The sequence below is a fragment of the Eubalaena glacialis genome, chromosome X, assembly GCF_028564815.1.
Source record: "Eubalaena glacialis isolate mEubGla1 chromosome X, mEubGla1.1.hap2.+ XY, whole genome shotgun sequence".
Lineage (NCBI taxonomy): Eukaryota > Metazoa > Chordata > Mammalia > Artiodactyla > Balaenidae > Eubalaena > Eubalaena glacialis.
In genome coordinates this window covers 28,706,811-28,733,657 of record NC_083736.1, presented here as the reverse complement: position 1 = coordinate 28,733,657, position 26,847 = coordinate 28,706,811, and the positions used below count along the sequence as shown (strand labels likewise).

Sequence of the window (26,847 nt, the reverse complement as noted above, 5' to 3'; positions counted from 1 at the left end):
CCAGGAAGCACAGCGAGTCCCACACAGGATAAACACAAGGAGAAACACGCCGAGACACACAGTAATCAAATTGGCAAAAATTAAAGACAAAAATTATTGAAAGCAGCAAGGGAAAAACGACAAATAACATACAAGGGAACTCCCATAAGGTTAACAGCTGATTTCTCAGCAGAAACTCTACAAGCCAGAAGGGAGTGGCATGATATACTTAAAGTGATGAAAGGGAAGAAACTACAACCAAGATTACTCTACCCGGCAAGGATCTCATTCAGATTTGATGGAGAAATCAAAGGCTTTACAGACAAGCAAAAGCTAAGAGAATTCAGCACCACCAAACCAGCTGTACAACAAATGCTAAAGGAACTTCTCTAAGTGGGAAACACAAGAGAAGAAAAGGACCTACAAAAACAAACCCAAAACAATTAAGAAAATGGTCATAGGAACATACATATCGATAATTACCTTAAACGTGAATGGATTAAATGCTCCAACCAAAAGACACAGGCTTGCTGAATGGACACAAAAACAAGACCCATATATATGCTGTCTACAAGAGACCCACTTCAGACCTAGGGACACATACAGACTGAAAGTGAGGGGATGGAAAAAGATATTCCATGCAAATGGAAATCAAAAGAAAGCTGGAGTAGCTATAGTCATATCAGATAAAATAGACTTTAAAATAAAGAATGTTACAAGAGACAAGGAAGGACACTACATAATGATCAAGGGATCAACCCAAGAAGAAGATATACCAATTATAAATATATATGCACCCAACATAGGAGCACCTCAATACATAAGGCAACTGCTAACAGCTACAAAAGAGGAAATCGACACTAACACAATAATAGTGGGGGACTTTAACACCTCATTTACACCAATGGACAGATCGTCCAAAATGAACATAAATAAGGAAACAGAAGCTTTAAATGACACAATAGACCAGATAGATTTAATTGATATTTATAGGACATTCCATCCAAAAACAGCAGATTACACTTTCTTCTCAAGTGCGCACGGAACATTCTCCAGGATAGATCACATCTTGGGTCAGAAATCAAGCCTCAGTAAATTTAAGAAAATTGAAATCATATCAAGCATCTTTTCTGACCACAACGCTATGAGATTACAAATGAATTACAGGGGAAAAAACGTAAAAAACACAAACACATGGAGGCTTAACAGTACGTTACTAAGTAACCAAGAGATCACTGAAGAAATCAAAGAGGAAATCAAAAACTACCTACAGACAAATGACAATGAAAACGCGATGACCCAAAGCCTATGGGATGCAGCAAAAGCAGTTCTAAGAGGGAAGTTTATAGCTATGCAAGCCTACCTCAAGGAACAAGAAAAATCTCAAATAAACAATCTAACCTTACACCTAAAGGAACTGGAGAAAGAAGAACAAACAAAACCCAAAGTTTGCAGAAGGAAAGAAATCATAAAGATCAGAGCAGAAATAAATGAAATAGAAACAAAGAAAACAATAGCAAAGATCAATAAAACTAAAAGCTGGTTCTTTGAGACGATAAACAAAATTGATAAACCATTAGGCAGACTCATCAAGAAAAGGAGGGAGAGGACTCAAATCAATAAAATTAGAAATGAAAAAGGAGAAGTTACAACAGACACCACAGAAATACAAAGCATCCTAAGAGACTATTACAAGCAACCCTATGCCAATAAAATGGACAACCTGGAAGAAATGGACAAATTCTTAGAAAGGTATGACCTTCCAAGACTGAACCAGGAAGAAATAGAAAATATGAACAGACCAATCACAAGTAATGAAATTGAAACTGTGATTAAAAATCTTCCAACAAACAAAAGTCCAGGACCAGATGGCTTCACAGGTGAATTCTATCAAACATTTAGAGAAGAGCTAACACCCATCCTTCTCAAACTCTTCCAAAAAATTGCAGAGGAAGGAACACTCCCAAACTCATTCTATGAGGCCACCATCACCCTGATACCAAAACCAGACAAAGATACTACAAAAAAGAAAATTACAGACCAATATCACTGATGAATATAGATGCAAAAATCCTCAACAAAATACTAGCAAACAGAATCCACCAACACATTAAAAGGATCATACACCATGATCAAGTGGGATTTATCCCAGGAATGCAAGGATTCTTCAATATACGTAAATCAATCAATGTGATACACCATATTAACAAATTGAAGAATAAAAACCATATGATCATCTCAATAGATGCAGAAAAAGCTTTTGACAAAATTCAACACCCATTTATGACAAAAACTCTCCAGAAAGTGGGCATAGAGGGAACCTACCTCAACATAATAAAGGCCATATACGACAAACCCACAGCAAACATCATTCTCAATGGTGAAAAACTGAAACCATTTCCTCTAAGATCAGGAACGAGACAAGGGTGTTCACTCTCACCACTATTATTCAACATAGTTTTGGAAGTCCTAGCCACGGCAGCCAGAGAAGAAAAAGAAATAAAAGGAATACAAATTGGAAAAGAAGAAGTAAAATTGTCACTGTTTGCCGATGACATGATACTATACATAGAGAATCCTAAAAATGCCACCAGAAAACTACTAGACCTAATCAATGAATTTGGTAAAGTTGCAGGATACAAAATTAATGCACAGAAATCTCTTGCATTCCTATACACTAATGATGAAAAATCTGAAAGGGAAATTAAGGAAACGCTCCCATTTACCATTGCAACAAAAAGAACAAAATACCTAGGAATAAACCTACCTAGGGAGACAAAAGACCTGTATGCAGAAAACTATAAGACACTGATGAAAGAAATTAAAGATGAGACCAACAGATGGAGAGATATATCATGTTCTTGGATTGGAAGAATCAATACTGTGAAAATGACTATACTACCCAAAGCAATCTACAGATTCAGTGCAATCCCTATCAAATTACCAATGATATTTTTTACGGAACTAGAACAAAAAATCTTAAAATTTGTATGGAGACACAAAAGACCCCGAATAGCCAAAGCAGTTTTGAGGGGAAAAAAACGGAGCTGGAGGAATCAGACTCCCTGACTTCAGACTATACTACAAAGCTACAGTAATCAAAACAATATGGTACTGGCACAAAAACAGAAACATAGATCAATGGAACATGATAGAAAGCCCAGAGATAAACCCATGCACCTATGGTCAACTAATCTATGACAAAGGAGGCAAGGATATACGGTGGAGAAAAGACAGTCTATTCAACAAGTGGTGCTGGGAAAACTGGACAGCTACATGTAAAAGAATGAAATTAGAACACTCCGTAACACCATACACAAAAATAAGCTCAAAATGGATTAGAGACCTAAATGTAAGACCGGACAGTATAAAACTCTTAGAGGAAAACCTAGGAAGAACACTCTTTGACATAAATCACAGCAAGATCTGTTTTGATCCACCTCCTAGAGTAGTGGAAATAAAAACAAAAATAAACAAATGGGACCTAATGAAACTTCAAAGCTTTAGCACAGGAAAGGAAACCATAAACAAGACAAAAAGACAACCCTCAGAATGGGAGAAAATATTTGCAAACGAATCAATGGACAAAAGATTAATCTCCAAAATATATAAACAGCTCATGCAGCTCAATATTAAAAAAACAAACAACCCAATCCAAAAATGGGCAGAAGACCTAAATAGACATTTCTCCAAAGAAGATATACAGATGTCCAAGAAGCACGTGAAAAGCTGCTCAACATCACTAATTATTAGAGAAATGCAAATCAAAACTACAATGAGGTATCACCTCACACCAGTTAGAATGGGCATCATCAGAAAATCTACAAACAACAAATGCTGGAGAGGGTGTGGAGAAAAGGGAACCCTCTTGCACTGTTGGTGGGAATGTAAATTGATACAGCCACTATGGAGAACAGTATGGAGGTTCCTTAAAAAACTAAAAATAGAATTACCATAAGATCCAGCAATCCCACTACTGGGCATATACCCAGAGAAAACTGTAATTCAAAAAGACACATGCACCGCAGTGTTCATTGCAGCACTGTTTCCAATAGCCAGGTCATGGAAGCAACCTAAGTGCCCATCGACCGACGTATGGCTAAAGAAGATGTGGTACATATATACAATGGAATATTACTGAGCCATAAAAAGGACCGAAATTGAGTTATTTGTAGTGAGGTGGATGGACCTAGTGTCTGTCATACAGAGTGAAGTAAGTCAGAAAGAGAAAAACAAATATCGTATATTAACGCATATATGTGGAACCTAGAAAAATGGTACAGATGAACCGGTTTGTAGGGCAGATACTGAGACACAGATGTAGAGAACAGACGTATGGACACCAAGGGGGGAAAGCGGCGGGGTGGTGGGGGTGGTGGTGGGATGAATTGGGCGATTGGGATTGACATATATACACTGATGTGTATAAAACTCATGACTAATAAGGACCTGCTGTATAAAAAAATAAATAAAATTAAATTAAAAAATTAAAAAAAAAAGAAAAGTAGAAAGATTAATGAATGTATTAGGGTCTGAATTCCAGAGAGTGCTCTTTTGACACAGTTTAAATGATATTAGCATTCTTCTTCATTTTCTGGTTAGGCCCCTGTGTCGATTAAAACATGGCTTAACACCAGGGTGCGTCACTTGGCCCATTCTGTTCATCATGCATTAGAAAGTGGTTGAAATAAGAACTTCCCTTAAACACTGGAGCCTGTGTTTGTGATTTTCAAAAATTCCTTGGGCACAATATTGAATCCTGTCACCTCGAGGGAGGAAAAGCATTTGAAGGGAGAACTGCTACCCTTTCTTGCTCTTAATAACATACTGCATCTGTAACGCAAGGGGAAATTCAGAGGTTGGTTTTGGAATAAATAAACTCGTACGTAGTTTGCTATTTAAATTCAGTAGACAGTACCCCACGGTGCTGTTGCCATATGATAATGGATGATTTTTACACTCGAGAATCTGAATCACAAAGCTGCATTGGCATTACATATAGCGGTTATAGAAACATCTGTATAAGAAAATACCAAAGGACAGCATAGTGTCATAAAAACTATTTGCCAATAAATCTGCTTTTGATGGGCTACTAAAAATGGCCACATCAGGCATAAGAGACGTGTGCGTGTCTATCGCGTAGGCTAGCTTTGTGAAGGATGACAAGCTTCCACTGGTACACTGAGATAAGAAACAGCTGTTGTTGGCATTGGCATTTCTGCAAGAAATGAAATGATAATTCTGGGACACACTTATGAGAGTTACCATATATTGGATCAACTTTTGAATATATGCAAGACCAGAGTCATCTGGCAGCCCCAAGCGAAATTGCCCAACAACCGTTTAACAATCTCCTGAGAAGGGGCACTGATTCCAATCGCATAGAACCATCGTCCGATTGTGTGTCATTTCTAAAGCAAGTAGCTCCAGTGTGTGTGTCTGTGGTAGTGATGGGGCAGGGGAGGATTGGGGGAAGGCTGTGGTTATTTTTCATTTTTTATTGCTTCAAGGACATTTTTTAGTGTAAAATTTCAGACCTTCAAATGATGACTGCAAAGCAGTTGCTTAGGTGCATTTATAAACTGTGAATCAAAGCGGGAAAAACATCTTTCAGCACAAAAAATTCACTGAATCTCACCATCGGATCTGTTTAATAGCTACACATAAAGGCAGAAGGCTTTTATTTTAGAAAGTAAAAAATTAACAATTTTCATATACAATTTATATACTCTATAAAAATTAACAAGAACTCCAGTTACAAAAGCTTAAAATTTCATATTGATCTGGAACTTATTTTTTGGAATTTTTAAAATTAAATCCATTCAGCTCTTTAGTTCAAGCATATTCTGACTACTTCTCTGGCATTTTGGGGGGAATTTTTTTTTCCTTTTAATGTTCAACAATGCAAAGTCAACTCAAGATACCTACAGGTCTTGCCATGAGCTCAGCGCGGCATCGTCACTTTTCTTCTATTCCTTGCTAGATTTTCTGCTTGAAGGTTGTTTCACTCAGGCGGAGCCCCGCCCCTCCCCCCCCTCCCCCCCCCCCCCCCCCCCCCCCGGGCCAACCCGGCAGCCAGTAGACCAGTTCTCTCTGAGAGATGCCTAGGAGTAATATAGGAAATGCAAACAGACTCTTCTGCTACCAGAGGATGTACTCAGCATCCTCCAACTCAGAAAGGCTTTCTGGACCATTAGAATGATAAAGAACTGGAGAAGGATAATGAGAGAAATGGTGGGGCTCAGCCCATAGTGACCTTTAAGAAAAGGATAAGCATTCTTTCTCAGTTTAGACATTCATAGACTTGGCAATACAGCCAATGAGAACTGGACCAAATGCTCTCTGGAGTTCTCTTCTTCCTTCTGTGATGCCGTGACTTTAGGAAGAGGGCATGCTGAGCAACCAGGAGCTATGATTTCTGGCTCTCCACCATGTTTCATGCTACAGAGGGCTTGGGTTTTTAGGTTTCCATAACATCAGACTCTGCCAGGCAGTTCAGAGAGTTCAGCCTAAGTCCCCAAATCAGCTCTTATTACTCTGTGAACTAATCTGGTCTAGAGAGCTGTGTCCTAGAGAAGAAAAACAGACAAGAGGAGAGTTGGGCAGAGAATGACAAAGGCAAAGGAGACAAGAATAGAAAAAGAAGGACAGAGAGAGTTTGAAGGCAAGGGACTACTTCGAAACAGCAGATAAATGTCTTTTTTCTCCATATTAAAAATCCATCTGCCAAAATGAAAAGGTGCAATTAGGTAGCTAAATACAAATTCATGTTCTATATCTTTTAAATGACATATCGCCAAGGTACAAAGCAGCATGTCTGGTTGAAGGTTGGGTGATTTGATCCCTCTATTACTCTATATAAAACAAAGAATCTATAGTTTCATTACCCTTAAGTTGTCTGGCAGTGGGCAAAGTTTTATTAGAAGCTTTTCTTTCATATTATGCAGTGTAGTCAAGGATATATTAGCTTTGATGTTTTCTTGCATCTCAATACACTGTGGAGTGAATTTACTGTGAGACTAATTTAGAAGGGAGCTTTTCATAGGAGGAAACAATGGTCAACATCAGCTGTGTTTCAAATTATAAGCAGGATGAAAATTCAGGAAAGAAGGGACATACACATAAAATTGCTAGCTGTTAATAAGAATGCTTCTTATATTTATATTCTTGATGCTATTCTATGTCTCAAAAACTCCAGTTTCTTAAAACTCTGTTCAGGGGGAAGATTTTACTGTTAAGGAAATGGTATAGTGTCCACTAACATGATTATTTTGTCTTAAAGAAACAAAAAACGCCATCGTATTAAACCGTATATAAAAAGTATTTCAACTCTGGGAAAGAAAAAAACCCCTACAGCTTAAGCATTTAAAACACAGTTTAAAGATGACTGATTTGACTGATACACAATAAAGTCGTTATAAAACAAATTCCCAGTATGGGAAATTTAATTTCACCTATAGGATTCATCACTCATCACCAACATTTTATTACACTCTGGTATTGGGTGCCATTCTCTCACTTTTGGTTATCTTTTCTAATAAGATCATGCTGGTCATCTGACATTTTTGAGGCACCAATTAAACATGTAATTGGTAAATGAAATTGGATTCTGTTTAAACCAAATAAAGAGAAAAACAAGCATATCAGAGTGATAAGTGGAGTAGTTTACCTTCAATAACTTAGAATGTAAATATATCACAGAGGGATGTTTCAGCTGCTAAACTAATAAAACCCAGTCAATCAAACAGTAAAAGATATTGAGAAACAGCAACAGGAAGTATTATAAGAAAAGCACCCAATGGAGACACATAAGAGAAAACCCGTCAGTTTACTCTTTCAGTTTCTTACCTGCTCTATAGGTTTAGCAGTGGAATTTTTTTTTTCTTTGCATTTATCTTTGTGCCTGAATGAGTTCAGTTTTACTTAGATTAGGATTAGAACAGCAGGTTAATCCGTCCTGTCTTCATGGGCAACTGAACAAACAGACCAACATCAGTGTAAAATTGTAATTCTGGAGATTAATGTTGTCTTTCTTGTTTGCGTGAACTTGACCTTTTGCCTTTTTTCCCCCCCCCTTTTTCAGCTTCTGTCCAGGGTCCCTGGGAGAGAGCCATCTCACCAAACAAAGTGCCCTACTATATCAAGTAAGTTGAAAGCATCATTTCTTAAAAAAGCATTTATTGTGGCTAATATGTATATTCACAGATGAATTTATTTTTAAAACTCAACGTTAGCCTGGCCTACAATACCTAGTTCTTTCTTCCCCGAGGAAGCTTGGATAGGTAACTCATGCTAAAATTACCACTGAAAACCTGCTGATGCTACAGGGAGTCGCCTTTAGGAAAAATCCATTTAAGGCAGCATATACGCTGTGTTTTGTGATTGGAGGTGGTGTGGATTTTTCGTGATAGAACGAAAAGCTGCTGATAATATTATGGATAGTGGCAATGAATATTTACAAGAACAATTTTATTTATTTAGGAGTTTTCCCACACTTCTTCTTTAGACAAAGATGGAAGATGTCTGCAGCTATCTGTACCCAAACTGTTTTAGGTGAATAAATACTTGATGTACCCAAAAGGCAGTCAGTAGCGGTTCTGGATTTGTGGAGCTGAGGTGTTCATTCTTGATACGTAGCACTCAGCATTTTTCACATAGCAACAACAAAAATGATACTGTTTCCAGGGGTCATTTGTGTCAGTCAAAGGAATATAGGTTCTTAGAAGCACCTTCTGCAAGATGCTGCATGAAATACAAATTATGATACTTTGGGTCGCCATGGAAGAAAGAGGAGAGAGGATGTTGAGTTACTATGATACCTTAACAGTTTCTCATCAGTTGTATAACTGAGTCCAGCTTAAATTTAAGTTTCTATCGGCCACCTCAACAACAATTGAAATTAATTGGATTCATGAAATAGTCTTCAGTACCAACTTAGGTCTTTGAACTTGCTTCTGCCATAGTCTGACTAAAAATATTAAATGTTTTTCCATTTATCAAGTCTGTTTTTATTCTTCCACTGCCCATCAATTCTTCATAATTCAGTTCTAAAGCAATAACAGCATTCCTAGATCTTCATTACTACTGTTCTCAAGAAATTTGATTTCATGCCTCAATTTTGTTAACTCAGAAGAATGGGGGTGAGGGAACTTTTTTGGCTCTTCAAGGAGAGATACATCCTTTAGGAAAATTTGTCTTATTAAATTTTACAGACAAGGTATCTCTTAACTTTAAAAATTCTCCTTCAATGTTTTGATCCTGCTTTTTAGTTTTCTTATTTTTAATTTTATTTTATTATTTTTGTTGTATATAGTTATTTAGTCACTCTAAAGTACATGTTTTAATACCTATTTAAAATCACCCATTTTCTTAAATAATATATTGATTTGGGCATGCACTATATTGCTTTACATCCACTATATATTTTGTGGAACCATTTTGTTCAAATTCTTCCCAGTCATCTTCTATATCAGTGTCTTCGTCATTACAAATTTCCATTTCTGACTAAGATGTTTGAGACCTGCTACTGTTTCAACCCATTTATAAAACTCTCACTTTATCCAATTCCTTTATGAGCTAAAAGAATGACTCCTTTTGTAGCCAAGATTTTAGGATCACCTGAGAATCCAAGACATCTTTAAGCCATCATTCTCCAAATTATTACCTGTTTAGGGCTCATTAAGTGTCTCACACGGGATTCCTAGAGTGCCCCCCTAGTCCCACTGTCCTTTCCCTAAATATGTACCTTCTCCCTGATGTTACACCTACTACAAAAGATCCCAGTACAGTTCTGTGAAGCAGTGAAAATGAATTCGGTCCAAAAAATAAAAAGAAGACAAATTCCAGAAAAGCTGTAATTCCTCCCTGTATACTAGTTTCTTACTGCTCCTTGATGGGATCAGAGAACAGATACTCTCCATTTGTCCTCCTATTTGTTCTCCTATTTCTCCAGTGCTCTTTCACCAACTTGAAGATCATGGTGGCAGTTTTGGTAGGGGCACAGATCTGGGAATAAGAAACCTTGACTTCGGGGGCTCTGTGATTAGTTGATTGTATGGCCTTGGGCAAGTCACTTAAGCTGTACAAACCTTGGTTTCTTATTTATAAAATAAGGAGTGGGACTCGATGATATCTAAGTTCCTTTGTAGCTGTAGGAATCAATGAGTGTGGCTCATTCCATGGTCTTGTCCAAATTCAAAAACTTTAAGATCTCAGCTTTCTTTTTCAAGAAGTTTATCTTTATTTAAAAAATTCTTTATTTTCATTATTAACACAGTATAAATTCTCAGTTTAAAAAAAAAACATAGGAATTCTATTTTTCCACTGTGAATTAGCTTCGAATATGCCCTCTCAACCCACTCCAGTTTCTCCAGATACCCATTTAAAGAGCTTAAATCTTGGTGTTTAATTTAGGACTATTATTCTTCCTAGTTTAATGGTAAGAAACAGAGAACAGTAGACAGGAAAATTAGTAGAAATGTGAGTATGGAGACCTTAAAAGCCTCTGAAGTGATCAGTTCCTTGGAATGAGGGATTACCTAATTTCTCAAAGATGTCCCTGAAACTTTACGGAGATCAATTCTCTGTACGATTATAATCTACTTGAAATTAGAGATTGTACAGTTTCTCAAATATACCCCTAAAATGTTAAGCCATAATATAGGGAGAACGCATGTTCAAGAAATTTACATTTTCAGTAAACAGATTATTAATGTCCTTTATGATTTATTATTACACATTACTATTGTCTAAAATATTCTGTTTACACTAAATGACTTTGATGTACAAGGTCCAGTGGACTTCATGCACTTGCAGATGCCATTCGTAATTTGAGATGCCTTATTGGTCCACAAATAACAATAATAGTAAGTTGATAATGACGTTATTTCAACCAGTCCCCATTCGTCCTCTTTCTTATTTGTCCTGACTTCCATTCAAGAGTTTTTAACCACACATTTCCAGCTGCAAAGGCAAGTGTTTTCTCTGGATATTTTTTAATGCTTTATAATGTTTCCTTTTTAATGCTGAGATAAACTGATCATCTAAGTAACAAGAGGTTTCTACACTAATAGCACAGTTCCAGTTAGTTGTTGAGTCGTGCATTCATCCTTGAGGTTTTAAGTCATTAACAACGTCTTCTGCTCTAGATCGCAAATCAGATAGTGGTTATGCCTGCATCGTGACACCAGCTTTTCATATGATGCTAAGAAACTTCAAACTCCATGTTTGTCTAGTTTATTAGTCCATAGCATACATCATTGTTACAGTCTTCATATTCCCTCTCCCTTGGGGCTTTCCTACCACTGCCAGCATCTCTTTCAGGTTATTTGATGACAGCTTTCATTGCCACTGAAAAAATAATCACCAACAATGTTCAACCTGTTACAACTGCCTTTTCCATTCTCTGCCATTTTGTAGTCTTTTGGCCTACTGTCAAACTCATGAAATTTTCAGTATAATAGCCTTTAACCAGCTGCTGCATTCTGTTAGAATTTCTTTCACCTTTTTATGTTGCATACTCCCATATGGGTAAACCAAGCGGAGCCAAGAGCTGGGACTCTCTTGCTTTCTTAATGAGTTAGAAAATTATTCTTCTGTGTTCTGGACTGTCAAAAGAATTTAGGAATCCCAAACTTGCATGCAGTATGTTTTTTGCATAGATGACATAATAAGAGCATAAGAAATAGCGCCCTGGGTCAGACCAACAGGGCAGCTAGCCCAGAACTCTGTCCCAGATGTAGGCACCAATGGCTGTGTTGTCAGTCAACCTAGTAATTTTCATTTCAAAAAAATTAGGATGCATCATGACCATTTCTTAGTAATGCACTGTTAAATCAATTGGCATTGAGTATATCCAATGGTTTCTTAAACTTTCCCCATTCTCCAGTTCAGTCTTGTTTTAGCAATAATAAGTTCTATAAACTTACTGATTTCTCTATAAACAAATAAAGATATATTTCAGTTTCTCTTTAATCTACATTCTTTAACCTCAAGGGACAGCCCCAATTAAGTGCTATGAAATTCACTGAATACAATTATATTTACCCAGAGTCGACTTTAATCTCACATCCCCTCACTAACTCCTTTTCATTTTCATCTTCCCAGTCTGAGAAATTCTAATCCATTTTAGGTTTTTAGTCTGTCCTTGAATGAAAGATAAGCAGTCCCCTTGATTATCTTAGTTGTTTTTCCCTGGATCTTTTCCAGCTCTGTCGTATCTTCCTTGGGATGTCGTGACTGGAATGGCCCAAATATTGGTTATTAGATTTGTTAGCATCGTCTCTAGTCTCCACTCAGTCATGAAGAAAGTAAATGCTATTCACCGTCTCCCATTGGTGCAGAAATGGAGAAACTAATTGAGGTCATAACCTGTTCTACATATATTAGTTCTAGCTGAAGGTTGGTTTGTGGCTACTTTTCTGTAATACCAGATCAAGTGTTTGACCTTATATTTCTGCCAGCTGACTCTTAGGAAGGATTTGATTTTTAGGCAAGCTGGTCCTTTCCTCCTTCAAAGATGCTGCAATTGCTAAATATTGGGAGGCATTCACTAATGAAACTTGGGAGTAAACCTGCTGACTCAATCACCAGCAATGCATTTCATCAGGTTGCCTTTCTAAATATTTCTGAAGTACTTCACAGAAGAGTGAAAAATGGGGTTCTGGGGAACATGCTAACTCTTCAGCTCTTTTTTACATGCAATGCTCAAGAAACAACTCATGTCTAAAGAAGTGTCTGTCTTTTCCTGCTGGTTATTTTGATTGTTGTACACATTGCTGTAGCTGTCTAGTGACCTTGACCTACCCTTCTCTCCATTCTCAATCCCAGGCATGTTTCTACAGCCACCTGTTATATCTGAGTTGCTCGCAACTTTCTGGTGGTTTCTGCTTAGCAAAATGAGATATATAATAAAACCTCCCTGGCTGAAGCCGACTGTCGCTTCAGTCAACATTTCTTATTACTATTGCTGTGTCTGCTGCCAAATTTGCTGATTGGAGTTCTGACTCTCCCATATTCTTATGACTACCATCCCTCTGGCTCTACTGGTACAAGTATTTGACTCTCTGCATGAAATTATGGCTATCCACCTACACTTACCTTTTGGTGTTTGTGTCTTCTTGTATCCTGTTGGTCTATTCACAGTTAAAGTGATGAATCTTGCTCTGAGTTTGAGTACCCTTGCTCTCTAACTCCAGTAGCATCTGAGTTTTTTGTTTCTTTGTTTGTTTGTTTTTGGCTGCATTGGGTCTTTGTTGCTGTGTGTGGGCTTTCTCTAGTTGTGGTGAGCGGGGGCTTCTCTTGTTGCGGAGCATGGGCTCTAGGTGCTCGGGCTTCAGTAGTTGTGGCACGTGGGCTCAGTAGTTGTGGCTCGCGGGCTCTAGAGTGCAGGCTCAGTAGTTGTGGCGCACGGGCTTAGTTGCTCCTCGGCGTATGGGGTCTTCCTGGACCAGGGCTCGAACCCGTGTCCCCTGCCTTGGCAGGCAGATGCGCCACCAGGGAAGTCCCAGCATCTGAGTTTTGACACCACCTCCCTCCATACCATATTGCCTCTATTTCTATTTTCTGGACAGTTCTTCAGATTCCAAATCCCTCCCATATTTAAAGCATATCTTGCCCTCATTCTTGCTCCAGCTCCCTATTATTTGTGCCAGGAGTTGTTCTGATTCAAGTTTTAGATTAGTTTATTTGTTCCTCTGAATTATTGACTACTATTTCTGTACCTGTGTATAGAGAGGAAGCAGTAGTTAGCTATGTCTCAGCTTTAACGGCAAATCAACGTGCTAAATATCTGTGTTGGCTAGTTTGCAGTGGAAACATCTTCTGAGAATGAGGTGGGCTCTTATTATAAAGAACACCGGATTATGATATCCAGCTTAGAAAACACTCCACCATGTCTCATTCCTGATACCTCACTGTTCTAGGAATGATTCTAGTGTTCTGACATTCAGTTGAACATTGGTTGAGATTGGCAGAGGTTTTCTTAGTTTTTCTCAGAATATAATTTTGTGCTGTTTCTGGTAAGATCCTTCACATGTATATTTTCCTTAAAAATATACCTTTTAAATGGACTTAAGGACACGGGGAGGGGGAAGGGTAGGCTGGGACGAAGTGAGAGAGTGATATGGACATATATACACTACCAAATGTAAAATAGATAGCTAGTGGGAAGCAGCCGCATAGCACAGGGAGATCAGCTGATGCTTTGTGACCACCTAGAGGGGTGGGATAGGGAGGGTGGGAGGGAGGCACAAAAGGGAGGGGATATGGGGATATATGTATATATATAGCTGATTCACTTTGTTATAAAGCAGAAACTAACACACCATTGTAAAGCAATTATACTCCAATAAAGATGTTAAAAAAAAATTAGCGTTCACTAGGGGAGCCTGGACTGTGGGTTTTACATTATCATTTCACATCCATAATCCCAGATGCTTCCATAAAAAAATAAAAATAAAAATATACCTTTTAGCAGCTGATAAGACCACATGAAATAGCAGAAATAGTAAATTGACCAAGCAACAGAAGACTTGAAGTCTGGTTGCAACTTTGCTGTTAACTAGCTATTTGACCAAAGATGAATCACTTATATTCTCTGAGCCTCAGTTTCTCCATCTGTCATCCAAGGGGGCTGAATCACATGAGATCACAGGTTATTTCCAGTCCCGACATTCCCTGATTTTATGAATGTTGACTTTGAAACAGAAATTATTCATAACAGTTTTCCAGAGGAATGAAAACAAATCTTCATATCGCCCTTGAGGATTCTTATTGCATCATCAATCTTATCAAGATGGGAAGGACAAATAATATTAAACTTTTTGCTTAACTGTTTAGCACCGTTGATAATAGGAAGCGGATGTAATAGAGAATCAGCTGTCTAATTTCAGCTGTCAGTCTTTGAGGATACTGGTGAGTATCTCTGGGTAATTAAATTTGTGAAATCGCTGCCAGAAGCCTGGTGCTCTGACTTTTCAAAAGGCTTTGTACACAAAGATAACCCAGAGGTCAGTCTTCTCTGCTGTGCTTTCTCTTCCACAGTTTGATGGTTCCAAAGGTCACATTAGCTGAGTCTCATTAAGCTCTGGAGCCACAATGAAGGAATGGTCAGTAACGCATAATTGATGATATAATCATGAAAACAACTCAGTTTAAGATATTAACTGAAAGAGAGTGAAGGAGAGGCCATAGTGTTATACGGAGTGCTGATTCTAGCCTTCGGTTTTGTAGACCTTGTTGGTAGACATGGATGTTAGTATCTTCTGTGTCTCATAAAGTTCACAAAAAAATCTCACAGCCTTCTTTATAGTTTCATAAGCTGGTACATGTAACCTTGACTGAAATATATGGACTTCATGAGGATAGCTGCTGTATCTCTTTTTCTAGCATAGTACTTCACAGATAGCATGTGCTCAGTAGATATTTGAATGAATGAATGAACACCTACTAGCAATTCCACATGCTTTACAGTTTCCTGACTCCTTTTACTTTCAAAAAATCTTCAGGTGTTTGTGTGTCCATTTAGATCTACCACCCAAGTGTGTCTCTCATAACCTGTAGATATCAACTTTAATATTAGAAAGTATGCTTAGTCTTTTACAGAGTTTCTCATGTCTCCTATACTTGGTGCCTAGGAGACCATCCTTAGCCTGAGTGTCTGACTGTTACACACCACATCCTGAGGTCTAGATTCTGTTCTGTCTTTATCTAACAATATGATTTGGAGTATAACTCAGCCCACCTGGGACTGAGTTTTCCCACCAACAGTGAGGAAGTAGAACTAGATAATGCCTGAGATCATTCTGAGCTCTGGCTTTCTTTGTTCCAGCAGAACTGGGGTCTTTTTGTTTTTCCTAAATGCCACTCATGATACTTCTTATGCCTTTGCAGTGGTCAGCAGAGCTTTAAATTGATCAACCACTGTGTTTCACTAAGCATTTGTATACAGGATTTACTTTTGGGGCTGGGACATAGTAGCCACTGAGTCTTAAGAGAATGATATTGATAAGTTTTTATTTTACAGAAAAATTTTTATAACATTCTCTGTTATATGTAATGCTTAAAGGTGGCAGCATATGTACATATACACATATATGCTGCAGCTAAACTATAATGTTGTGTACATGCCAAAAATTCCGATATATTACGCATGTATAGTATTCCCTCTGCCTCATTCGTGGCACTTTTTGGAATGTGATAGTGTTCATAAAATATATTTAGGTCTGCTTCCCCAAAAAAGAGGAGTAAGTTATTTCAGCTATTGCTTCATTTTCTTTTTCTAACTTTGTTAAGCATTGTACATTCTTCCATAGTCATGTGGTAGAAAAGAACATGGGCTGTGGCCTCAGATAAACCTTCATTTGAAACCCAGCTTTATCATATTGTGACTCTGTGAATACTTAACGTCACACCCATTCTACTTTCTGGCATACAAGGAATATGAATTAACTTTACTTCTCTTCTCTGAAATTGAACTGAAGCCTAATTGACGTCTAATAAATACCGAGTGTTGGGTCTTTAAGAAAACACTCTTACAGATATATCCAGTATTAGCTACATGTTTAGAATATTTTCTAGAACACAAATATGTCCTTGATCAAATTAGTTTATTTTCGTTCTAGGAGTTCCCATATAATTTTGGGTATCTGTAAATTCCCAAACATTCCTGAGCCTCTCCTAGGCTCCTCTAATTGCTTCTTATCCTGCCCCCCTGGGAAGCAGCATCCTGTTGCCTTCACAAAGGTCAGCAGCAACCCAGACAGCATTTGAAAATAACTTAATAACCCTGAACTGCCTCACCCCTTTGGATAATTTCCTTAGAGCATTAGTCCTTTGAACATTGACCTGGTTGCAGAAAATGTCCCTTTCTCAGCGGGAAAACTCCAAATCCCGTTCAGTCTTCCCCCCCCCCATCATTTCAGAGGATAGGGTGGGGGAGGGTAGAGGGTAGGGAGAAGGAATTAGGTGCTTCTTTCTGGAAGATAGTTAGCGCGCACACACACATATAATTTCTTTTAAACAATAAACTGAGTGCGTTGTATAAATCAGTGCCGTCACATTGCAAAATTTTTAAATCCTTGCACAAGATAGAAAAAGAAAAACAAACCCATCTCTGCTTTCGGCAGTCTGTAAAGCTCCTAAGAACAGGTCCTATATGAGGCTTAGCCCACTGTCAGCATTCAGCAAATGATCACGTCTTCTTTGATATCATTAACTCCCAGGTGGATGAAACAGAGAAGCTTCCCTGCTCCCCCTGGAACTTTCAGTTGCTTTTTCTGTTTTCCTTTCTCAGCTTATCCACATCCATCTTGGTCCCCAAAGCTATTGCAAGGCAGATAGTGCAAAGAGTAATTTTTAACTTGCTTCTTTGTTGTTTTAGAAGGAACTTTTAGTTGTGGTTTTGTTTCCTTTTGGTTTGGTCACTTCTTCTCGGTCTTGTGCTTTATACCAAGGGAGTATCTCGTAGTTACGGTCCATATAACCTCCTAGACAGGATGAAAAGCCAAGTTTAAGGTGTGCCTACTAAGTGCTAAGTGATAAGACTAGCTGTATCTTCCCATTTATGAGGATTAGCACCACCAGTTAGTATCTAATAAAGAAGAAAAAGCTGAGGCTCAGAGAGACTGGTGGCTTTCCCAAGTCACAGTAATAGTGACCCGCTCTGTGCCTTTTCCCACCAACCCTGTGACCTCAGTTGGCTTTGGCCCACCTCACGCCCAGCCTAGGACCTCCACAATCACTACCCTTACCCCCTACACGCACACTCTAGTGGGTCAAAGTTGCTTGGAGCTGCCCACCTGGGAGGGAGTTAGTTGCCTACCCCCGGAGCGCAGGGGCCAGCTTAGACAGGGTTCTCGAGGATGCAGGTAGGGATGCATTTGGTAGCGGAGATACTGAGGGTTGGGAGCACAAAAATTAATAAATGGGTAGAGAATTGAGATTTCAAATAATAATAACAATAATACTTTTTACCTGTTGTTCCCAACTCTTTCAACTTCCTAGTATTGTTGGTTGAAAACTGGCTCTTAGTGTAACCAAGTGTGGCCAGTCCTCCGCTGTGGGACTGCTGTCTTGGGAGTCACCAACACTATCCTCTTGGTCCTTCCCCGCATTGCTGGTGTTTCTTCCCTTGGCTTACCTAACCAGTCAGCTTCTGCCACTGTGCTCTTGCCGAGACCTAAGTCTCTCTTTACTGCTTTTGGCAATAAAGGGCAACAGAAAATAAAATGAAACAAAAACCTGGCCAGCCCTGATGTAGGCACTTGCCTGCCTCTGTGGAAGCTGAGAAAGCAGAGGATTTCTGAGTCACATCCTGCCACTTCCCATCAGGGCTTCGCTAAGATGAGAGTATGGCAAGACCAGTAAGCTAATAGATGCCGCAGCATGTGTTTCTCCTCATACTCCCAATGCCAAGCCTTTTTGAAGGGTAAGACGTGGTCAACTCAGGTGGACTAGGGCAGCTCTTCAGCAGCCTTTGCGACGCTAGAGCTTGTCCTTGAATTTGATACTGTCCCCTCCTTCAGGTAACAAATAAAGTTTCACCTTTTCCATAAATCTCAGGCCTATGGTTCTAGCCTTACGAGGCAAACGCATATGGCCTATGGCCATAAGTCATGACTTCCCTAGACATTGAGCATTGGGTAACCCCATGTATTACGTGTAGAAAAATCTCATCTTACTGCAGAATGATCTCTCTCTTTTTTTATTATTGTAACTATGTGGTGGCAAAGAAGAATTTCTTACACTTTCTCTTGTAAGGACTTAAAGTCACCAAACCACTTTGGGCAATTAATATGTTTTTGAGGATAAAGAATAACTTGTATTTCCTGAAGATTAAGAAAAATGTCTATCTGAATGTATAGAGTTACCCTGAATTAATCTATGAATCTAAGTGCTTTATCAAATAAAAGGCCAGATTGATTATTTTTCCTCACTCTTACTTATATCAGTGCTACAAACTTTTCCGCCAAAAAAACCATCAAATAGAGAAGAATGAATGCTTCTTAGATGGAGCAGGAGGGGCCAAGCATAGCTATAGCAAAAGTTCAAGGTATAAGTATCTTTATAGCTAAAATTTAAAGAAAACTTGTGAACATTTTACATACGTGCCTGTATGTGTGTGTGTGTATACATACATATATATGTATGTGTGTAAACACACACATACAGAGAGAGAGAGAAGGGGGCAGGGGGAAGGAGAGGGAGAGAGGGAGGTGGAGGAGAAAAGTGTATTAACAGCAAGCCTGTGATTCATTCCCTGGGGGGTTGAGGGGAAAGAATGACCTCAACTCAAAAGACCACCTTATAAACACACTAATGACCTCCCAGACCTTCTTGTTAATCTTGTTAATGGCATTTAACTAGCAGAAAGATACCTGAAAGTCCCCATCTATAAAATGTTTTTAGCAGGATATACCTGGTTTGGCTACTTTACTTATTGTAAATAAACCTGGAATTTATGGATTTATGAGTTATGACTGGATGGAAGACAGGGCATAGTCACGTGAGCATTTTCCTATTATTGTCATTAACAGATTATAAAATGGAAACCTTTGGAGACTAAAATGGCTTCCTTTCAATATCACTGTTTATGCATAAATGTTTTAAAAACTTTTCTGTTAATAGAAACCAGAACATATCATAATGTGAAAGAATAGGGATATTTGGGGGCAGTGTATCTGATTATTTCAGGTTCCTCCAGGCAAAGAATGTTTTATGTGCCTGGTGTTTCCCTATAATCCTTTGAATCACTAGTAAAGATCGGAACAAGATAAAATCTATGATTTATGTGAGTCCAGTTCTAAATTCAACCCTTTATACTTATACAGTGTGTATTTGTTTTAATTTAAAAATTCTCTTTGCAGTGAGAAAAAGGAAAGAAAAAGCAGAATGAATGGGTCCATGTGTTTTCCCTTATCATGTCGTCCCCAGTTCTAGGAAATCACAGGTCTAAGAAAAGGTCAGGGTCAAAATTAGTGAGGGATAAAGCACTTATACATTTCTATCTTGAAAATTATATAAATGACATTTAATTTTTTTAAAAGTTACCTTAGAATCATTCTTTCAGATAACAAGGACCTCTGTAACAACCTTGAAGTCCTAAGTCATCTTTGCTGTTTAACTCTTGAAATATTTTTGTTAATTTTCAGATCACTTGTCTCCCCAGTTAAGCTGTAAACTCCTTGATGACACGTGTGCATTATGCATCTTTGCACCATTCTTAGCACTTTATTATCTCAGACATAAGAAATTGAGAATAAATACTTAAAATTTGTTTTGTTTGATTTTGAGGATTAAACACATCCTTGAGAACTTAGCTCTGATCCTAATAGGCATTCTTATAAAGGAACAGATAATAACAGATTAGAGGTGTTCCATATAATGTTTTTATTCTATGTAATCTAACTGGAATTACAGTTGATTACATTATATTTTGGAAACAATTTCAACCATCAGTTCATTCATTTTTCTGCGTTTCAGTTGGTTGAGAGCAGAGAGAAATACTTAATGGGGTTGGATGCCTGGTTGAACTGTCTATAAACTGAAAATCTTCGAAAGTTGCTGTTTTAGAGACAGCATTTTTAAGTGAATGTATTCCTTTAGCAGCTCCTTTGCCAAAACTGTTGTGAGGATATCTTAGGAAAATGCCTTCAAATTCTATTTCTGTCAAAACACACAGGCTATCTCAGGAGCTAAGGTTGTTTGGTGAGTGCATGTAAGCTTATGTCTTAATAGTAAAAGATTTTGAAAGAGGTTGGGATGAGGTAGGTGGTAGAATCTAAGAGAGACATTACGGCAGAGCCATAGTGGCATCCAGTGGGGAAGAAAAGACCTCAAGTATGGAATTCAATTATATTCAACCAGTCCTTGCCATTTGCTGATAAATACTAGATGTCATTTATCAAGCACATAGAAAATAGATTAATTGCATAAATGTCAATGTTGATAGAGTTTTGTTTTGTTTGTGGTTGTTTTGGTAGGGGCGGAAGTCATCGCATGATATCTTTTTAAATAGACTTTATTGTCAAGGAACTTAGAGTTGTTTATCTAACTTGTATTTCATATATGCAGCCGCCAAGCCATTTCTTTTTACTGTAAGCACTGCAGAGTAGCAAAAGTCATCCTTACTCTGCTCAGCTTCGTTCATCATCAACAAAATTGCCAATTATATTCCAAGTCCTTGAATGCATTGCTTGAGAAGAAGATGTATAAGCTGAAAGGAAGCAATGTTGAGGTAGAAGTTTGATCTTTCTATACCGGCTGGTAGATTCAAAGCGTACTAATCTTGTTTTGAGTTGTGAACTGGAAAAAATTAATATAGAAGGATGGAGAAAACATGTTCAAACTACAAAGTCATTTTTCCTGAGAAGTTATCTGACTGTAACTGTAACTAGAGCTCAGGGTATATCAGAAGGCTCAGTTGTGGAACATTTCTTTAAAATTAAAACCTAAAAATCCTGATGTCTAATAGAATGTATAAAAATAGCTGTGTCTGAAGGATCTGGGATAAGCAGAAGAATACTGAATAATATCATCTGGCAATTTGAGCCATACCTTTACAATAGTTGCTGTGGCCCAAAAAATATAGAATTAATTCAATAAAACACTGGGAAAAAATAAACAAAATATTTGAAATTACAAACACTGAATTAAAAATGGGGGAAAATAATCCCCAGCAAATCAATATTGCTTGGGGAAGCATGAATCCCAGACCAGCAATATTTTTATCCAAATAACGTCTAGTTCTGTAGTGAACAAAAACCTTTATCACCAAGTTTTATAAACAGCAGAGTGAAGAAAAGTGTACTTAGGATTACTGGATATAATTCTCGAAGACTGGTAACTTTATTCAGAGTTTCATGCTCGACTGTACCAACTTCTACTGAATTTATTCATAGTACTCTGTCAGTTGAGGATTCCTTTTTGCTTCTCCTTGCCTAAATATATGTATTACAAACTAAAAATAGAGGCATGGTAAATGATTACAAAGATTATTAATAGTGGTGGCTGTAGTGAGTAGATTATTGTTCTTGTACAGATTAATAATACACCTAAGGAACTCTGTGGGAAATTTAATTTGGGATATAAAACACCAAAGTAAGACAGAGATGTAGTAATAAATCGATATGAGATTATATTTAGGCACAAGTGTCTAAAGATATAAATTCTGTAGATGTTATGAAATAGCATGTATGCCCTTACATAATTGCACTGCACTTTGAACTTCATTATTCTGGGAAATAAGGGGAGTGATCCTGAACACAGTAGTGTCACGTCTGCTTATAAGCCAATCAGAAAATATACAAGCCACTCTTAAGTAAGTGTATAATATAAACTATAAAGGTATAATTTAATCCCGTTATCTTTAAATTTGAAAACTAATTTAAAATAAACCCTAATTGGGCAATTCTTGATACTTTGAGCATTGCAGTAAATTTATTTTTCCAGTTTCCAAGTTTCATGCATCCTTTACAAAGAAAGACAATCCTTTAAATGCCGTAGTGCCTGGGCCTTCCTCCGACTGTCTTTCTACGATAGTTCAAATCATACAACCATGAGTAACAACAAAAACGAAAAGCATTTTGGCAGACAACACGCTTTGTTTGCTTGTTTCAATGTTCACAATGTAAAGTACACTTACTGCCAAACCTTACTTTCAATTCTATTACAAATTAGCAAAATATATCTGATTTGTAAATAAGAAGGCTCTTGAAGTTAAGCCCTGAATACACTTTTCTGCAACCCCAAAGAGGAAAACTTTTGAAACACAAACACTAATCTTTCTCAATGTCCCAAGTAAAGTTTCATGGAGGTGTTTTGCTTTTGTTATGTTTTACACTGGTGCCTTGTTATAGTATAGTTTGAGACCAGACTAGATTGGCAGGACATAATTGACTGCTATGCGAATATACTTGGTGGAACATGTGGAAAAGGGGTGAAGAAATAGGAAGGGCCAGAGTGGAAACAGAGAGACCAGCTAGGTGTGTGGAAAGCACTGGTGGTAGATTAGATCTGGAAAATGGTAGCAGTGGAGCTCTTGAGAAGTGGTTGGGATATATATTGGAAACAATCAGCAGCTCTTGCTGATGCACTGGAGGTCAGGAGTAAGGGAACGAAGGCAATGCAGATGTCTCCTGGGCTTTTGGCTGGAACAGGTACCTGAAGATCAACAAGTTTGGTAGGGAAAACAAGAGATCTGTCTTAGACACCACTGGCAGCACCAAGGGGTGACTTGGAGAACTTTTGGTCTCAGTAATGCCCACCGGCCACTCTTTACCCCCAGCAACAACAGGCAAACATATGATCTGAGCAAAAGAATAAGCTTGTCAACTAGATAGCCACTCTTCTATATAGAAATCCTGGAAATGCCTGGGTTTAAACATGTAAAGTTTGAAGCACCTATTGGATACCTAAGCGTGCAGCTGAAAAGTATGAATCTGAAGCTCAAGGAAGAGGTCAGGCCAAGGGCTATAAGTTTTGGAGTCATCAACCTATGTATGGTTCTTAGAGTCATGGGATGGGATGTCATACACTGGGATGAGAGAGAAAACCCTAGGACTTCTCAATGTTAAACCTGTTTCTGCTCTGCCCAATGCAGATGTGTTCATTAGTAGATTTGCTAAATTGATTAACCAAACTATATTTACTGGGGGCTACTGTGCCGGATACTGTATTAGACACCAGAAATCTGGTAATGAGCAATACAGGCATAGCCCCTGCTCTCCTGGAACTCCTAGTGGAGGACATAGACATGGGACAAATAGGACTTGGGGCCTAAAATGATCGAGGGAGGCAGGTAGTTGCTATTAACTATTCTAGCATATTGTAAATTGGCAAATTTTTTCCAAGACTTAAAACTGATTATTCAAAATGTTTAATGCTTCTAGTAGAATGGAAACAACCTTCAAAAAGGAAATAAGCCCATGAAAAGATGTTCAACATTTAGTCATTAGAGAAATGTAAATCAAAACCACAATGAGATAGCACTTTGCACTCAGTAGGATGGCTATTGTCAAAAAAAACACAAAAAAAACAAAAAGTGCTCATGATGATGTGGAGAAATTGGATATTGCTGGTCAGAATGTAAAATGGTGCAGCCACTGTGGAAAACAGTTTGGTAGGTCCACAGAAAGTTAAACATAGAATTTCCCTGTGATCCACCAATTGCACTTCTAGGTATATACCCAACAGAATTGAAAACAGCGACTCATACAGATACTTGTATGCTAATGTTCATAGCAGCACCATTCAGAATAGCCAAAAGGTGGGAAACAACCCAAAAGTCCATCAACAGATGACCAGAGAAAAAAATGTGATAATAGATACAATGGAATATTATTCAGCCTTATAAAGGCATGAGATTCTGATACATCCTATAACACGGATGAACCTTGAAAACATTATGTTAAGTGAAATAAGCCAGACACAAAAGGACAAATATTGTATGATTCCACTCATATAAGGTACCTACCATTGTCAAATTCATTGAGATAGAAAATAGATTAGTGGTTGCCTGCTTAGGAAGTGGGTGAAGAGGAAAGGGGAGTTATAGTTTAATGGATACAGGGTTACTGTTTGGAATGATGGAATGATGAAAAGTTCTAGAAATGGATAGCAGTGATGGTTGTACAAAATTGTGAAAGTACTTAATGCTACTGAATTGTCCACTTAAAATGGTTAATATGATAAATTTCATGTTATGTATATTTTACCACAATTTTAAAAATTGCCCCCCAAATAAATGAATTGAGTAATAAATTTGCAAAAGATTCAAATAAAATAGCTAAAATAATTATCTTTGTTTTTATTTTAATTCTATATTAAAGATCTATATAAGACTATAAAAACATATATAAACAAGGTGCAAGAAGTAGAGAGCGTTGTCTTAAGCATCCAAGAATTTTCCCTGTGCTTTTGAAATCGGTTGTGCTATTACTTCCTTGAATTGTTCTGTAACATAAGAGTACAATACCATTGCAGATTAATTGGTGTATTTGTGAACTGTTCTGAAATGCTAAAATGAAAGCATAAAACTACAAAATGCGTTATTATTCATTAAAGAGGCATAGTTTATAAGGGTGTCTCTGATCATTGTTGAAGCATAAGTGGCCAATTTCACCCATAATTAGCCAATTTAGTATGAAGTTATTTTTTACTTAGTATATTTTGTTTAACCTCAGTTATATTTGTAAAAACAGAAACTGCTATTTATTACTGCTTTCAAAATTTGACACAAATGTTAAAATGTTGTTTAATGCATTTAAGAAATGGTTGGGGACTTCCCTGGTGGTGCAGTGGTTAAGAATCCGCCTGCCGATACAGGGGACACAGGTTCGAGCTCTGGTCCGGGAAGATTTCACATGCCGCAGAGCAACTAAGCCCGTGCGGCACAACTACTGCGCCTGCACTCTAGAGCCCGGGAGCCACAACTACTGAGTGTGCACTCTAGAGCCCATGAGCCACAACTGCTGAAGCTTGCGTGCCTAAAGCCTGTGCTCTGCAACAAGAGAAGCCACTGCAATGAGAAGCCTGCACACTACAATGAATAGTAGCCCCCATTCACCGCAACTAGAGAAAGCCCAAGCACAGCAACGAAGACCCAACACAGCCAAAAATAAATAAATAAATAATTTTTAAAAAAGAAATGGTTAGATTCTCCTTGCCTAAGAAAAACCTCAGGTAGTTATTTAAAGATATGCTCTTGACTGATTGATTCATTCATTCATTCAATAAATATTTATTTACCATAGTATACGTGCTAGATGTAGAGGATAGCTTTGTGTAAGTAATACCCATGCTATCTTCAAAGTATAGCCAGAGAGAAGATAATGGAGTTGAGATACTAAGTGTGAATAAGTACAGTAAGTCCCCTACATACGAACGAGTTCCGTTCCGAGAGCGCGTTCGTAAGTTCAGTTTGTCGTAAGTCCAACAAAGTTAGACTAGGTACCCAACTAACACAATCGGCTATATGGTACTGTACTGTAATAGGTTTATAATACTTTTCACACAAATAATACATAAAAAACAAACAGAAAAAATAAAGAAAACATTTTTAATCTTACATACAGTATCTTGAAAAGTACAGTAGTACAGTACAAGAGCTGGTGCTTCTTAGCAGTACCAGTTACATCACCGCTGCTTTTACGCTTGCTTCCAGACATCCTGGGCTTGAAATAAAGATACTGTACTACTGTGCTCTATACAGTACCCTACAGTAAAGTACACAAAAGCACAACCACTTGTAGAGGATGCACGCACTTGACAATGTACGCCAGACACATGAACTAACTTATGTGATTGGACATGCGAACGCACGTTCGCATCTTTGAAAGTTCACAACTTGAAGGTTTGTATGTAGGGGACTTACTGTATTAACACTGAAAAGAGGGAAGTTAATGTGTCAAGGCACTTCAGCAGAAGGGAACTGGTCCAATATAAGGAATTAGAATGACAGTGTGACTATTGTTGGAGGGGGTGGAGAGAAAACTTGAAAAGCTCTCTGGCTGATGCAGTTGGATGGGGACCACATGGATGTAAATATTTGAAGTTTACTGATGAAATCCAGGTGAGAGATGATGGTACTTGGACCATGATAATGGTGGGTTGGAGATGTTGAAAAGCCGAGAGATTTGAGAGAAATTTAGGAGGTAAAAATCCTTAGGGCTCGAGGATAGATAACATGGGCAGGGGTTGCAAAGAAAAAGAACATGTCGAGGGGTCACACCTAGATTTCTGGGCAACGGACAGTTGATGATACTTTATAGTGAGATAGGGAACGCTGAACAAAGACCAGATTTGGGGTGGCAATTTGACTGTTGACATTTGAGTTTGAGGTGATTTGTTACATCCAAGAAGCACTGCCAG

General features: G+C 38.0%; 1 protein-coding gene across 3 annotated transcripts in view; it reads left to right on the top strand.

Annotated features, from left to right (window-relative positions):
- The window catches only part of DMD (dystrophin), a 1,714,964-nt gene that overhangs the window by 1,498,757 nt on the left and 189,360 nt on the right, over positions 1-26,847 (top strand). For all 3 annotated transcript variants that reach the window (XM_061178412.1, XM_061178413.1, XM_061178407.1), the window contains one exon: positions 8,063-8,123. In XM_061178412.1, coding sequence (XP_061034395.1) covers positions 8,063-8,123 — 61 coding nt within the window. The remainder of the gene's footprint in view (positions 1-8,062; positions 8,124-26,847) is intronic.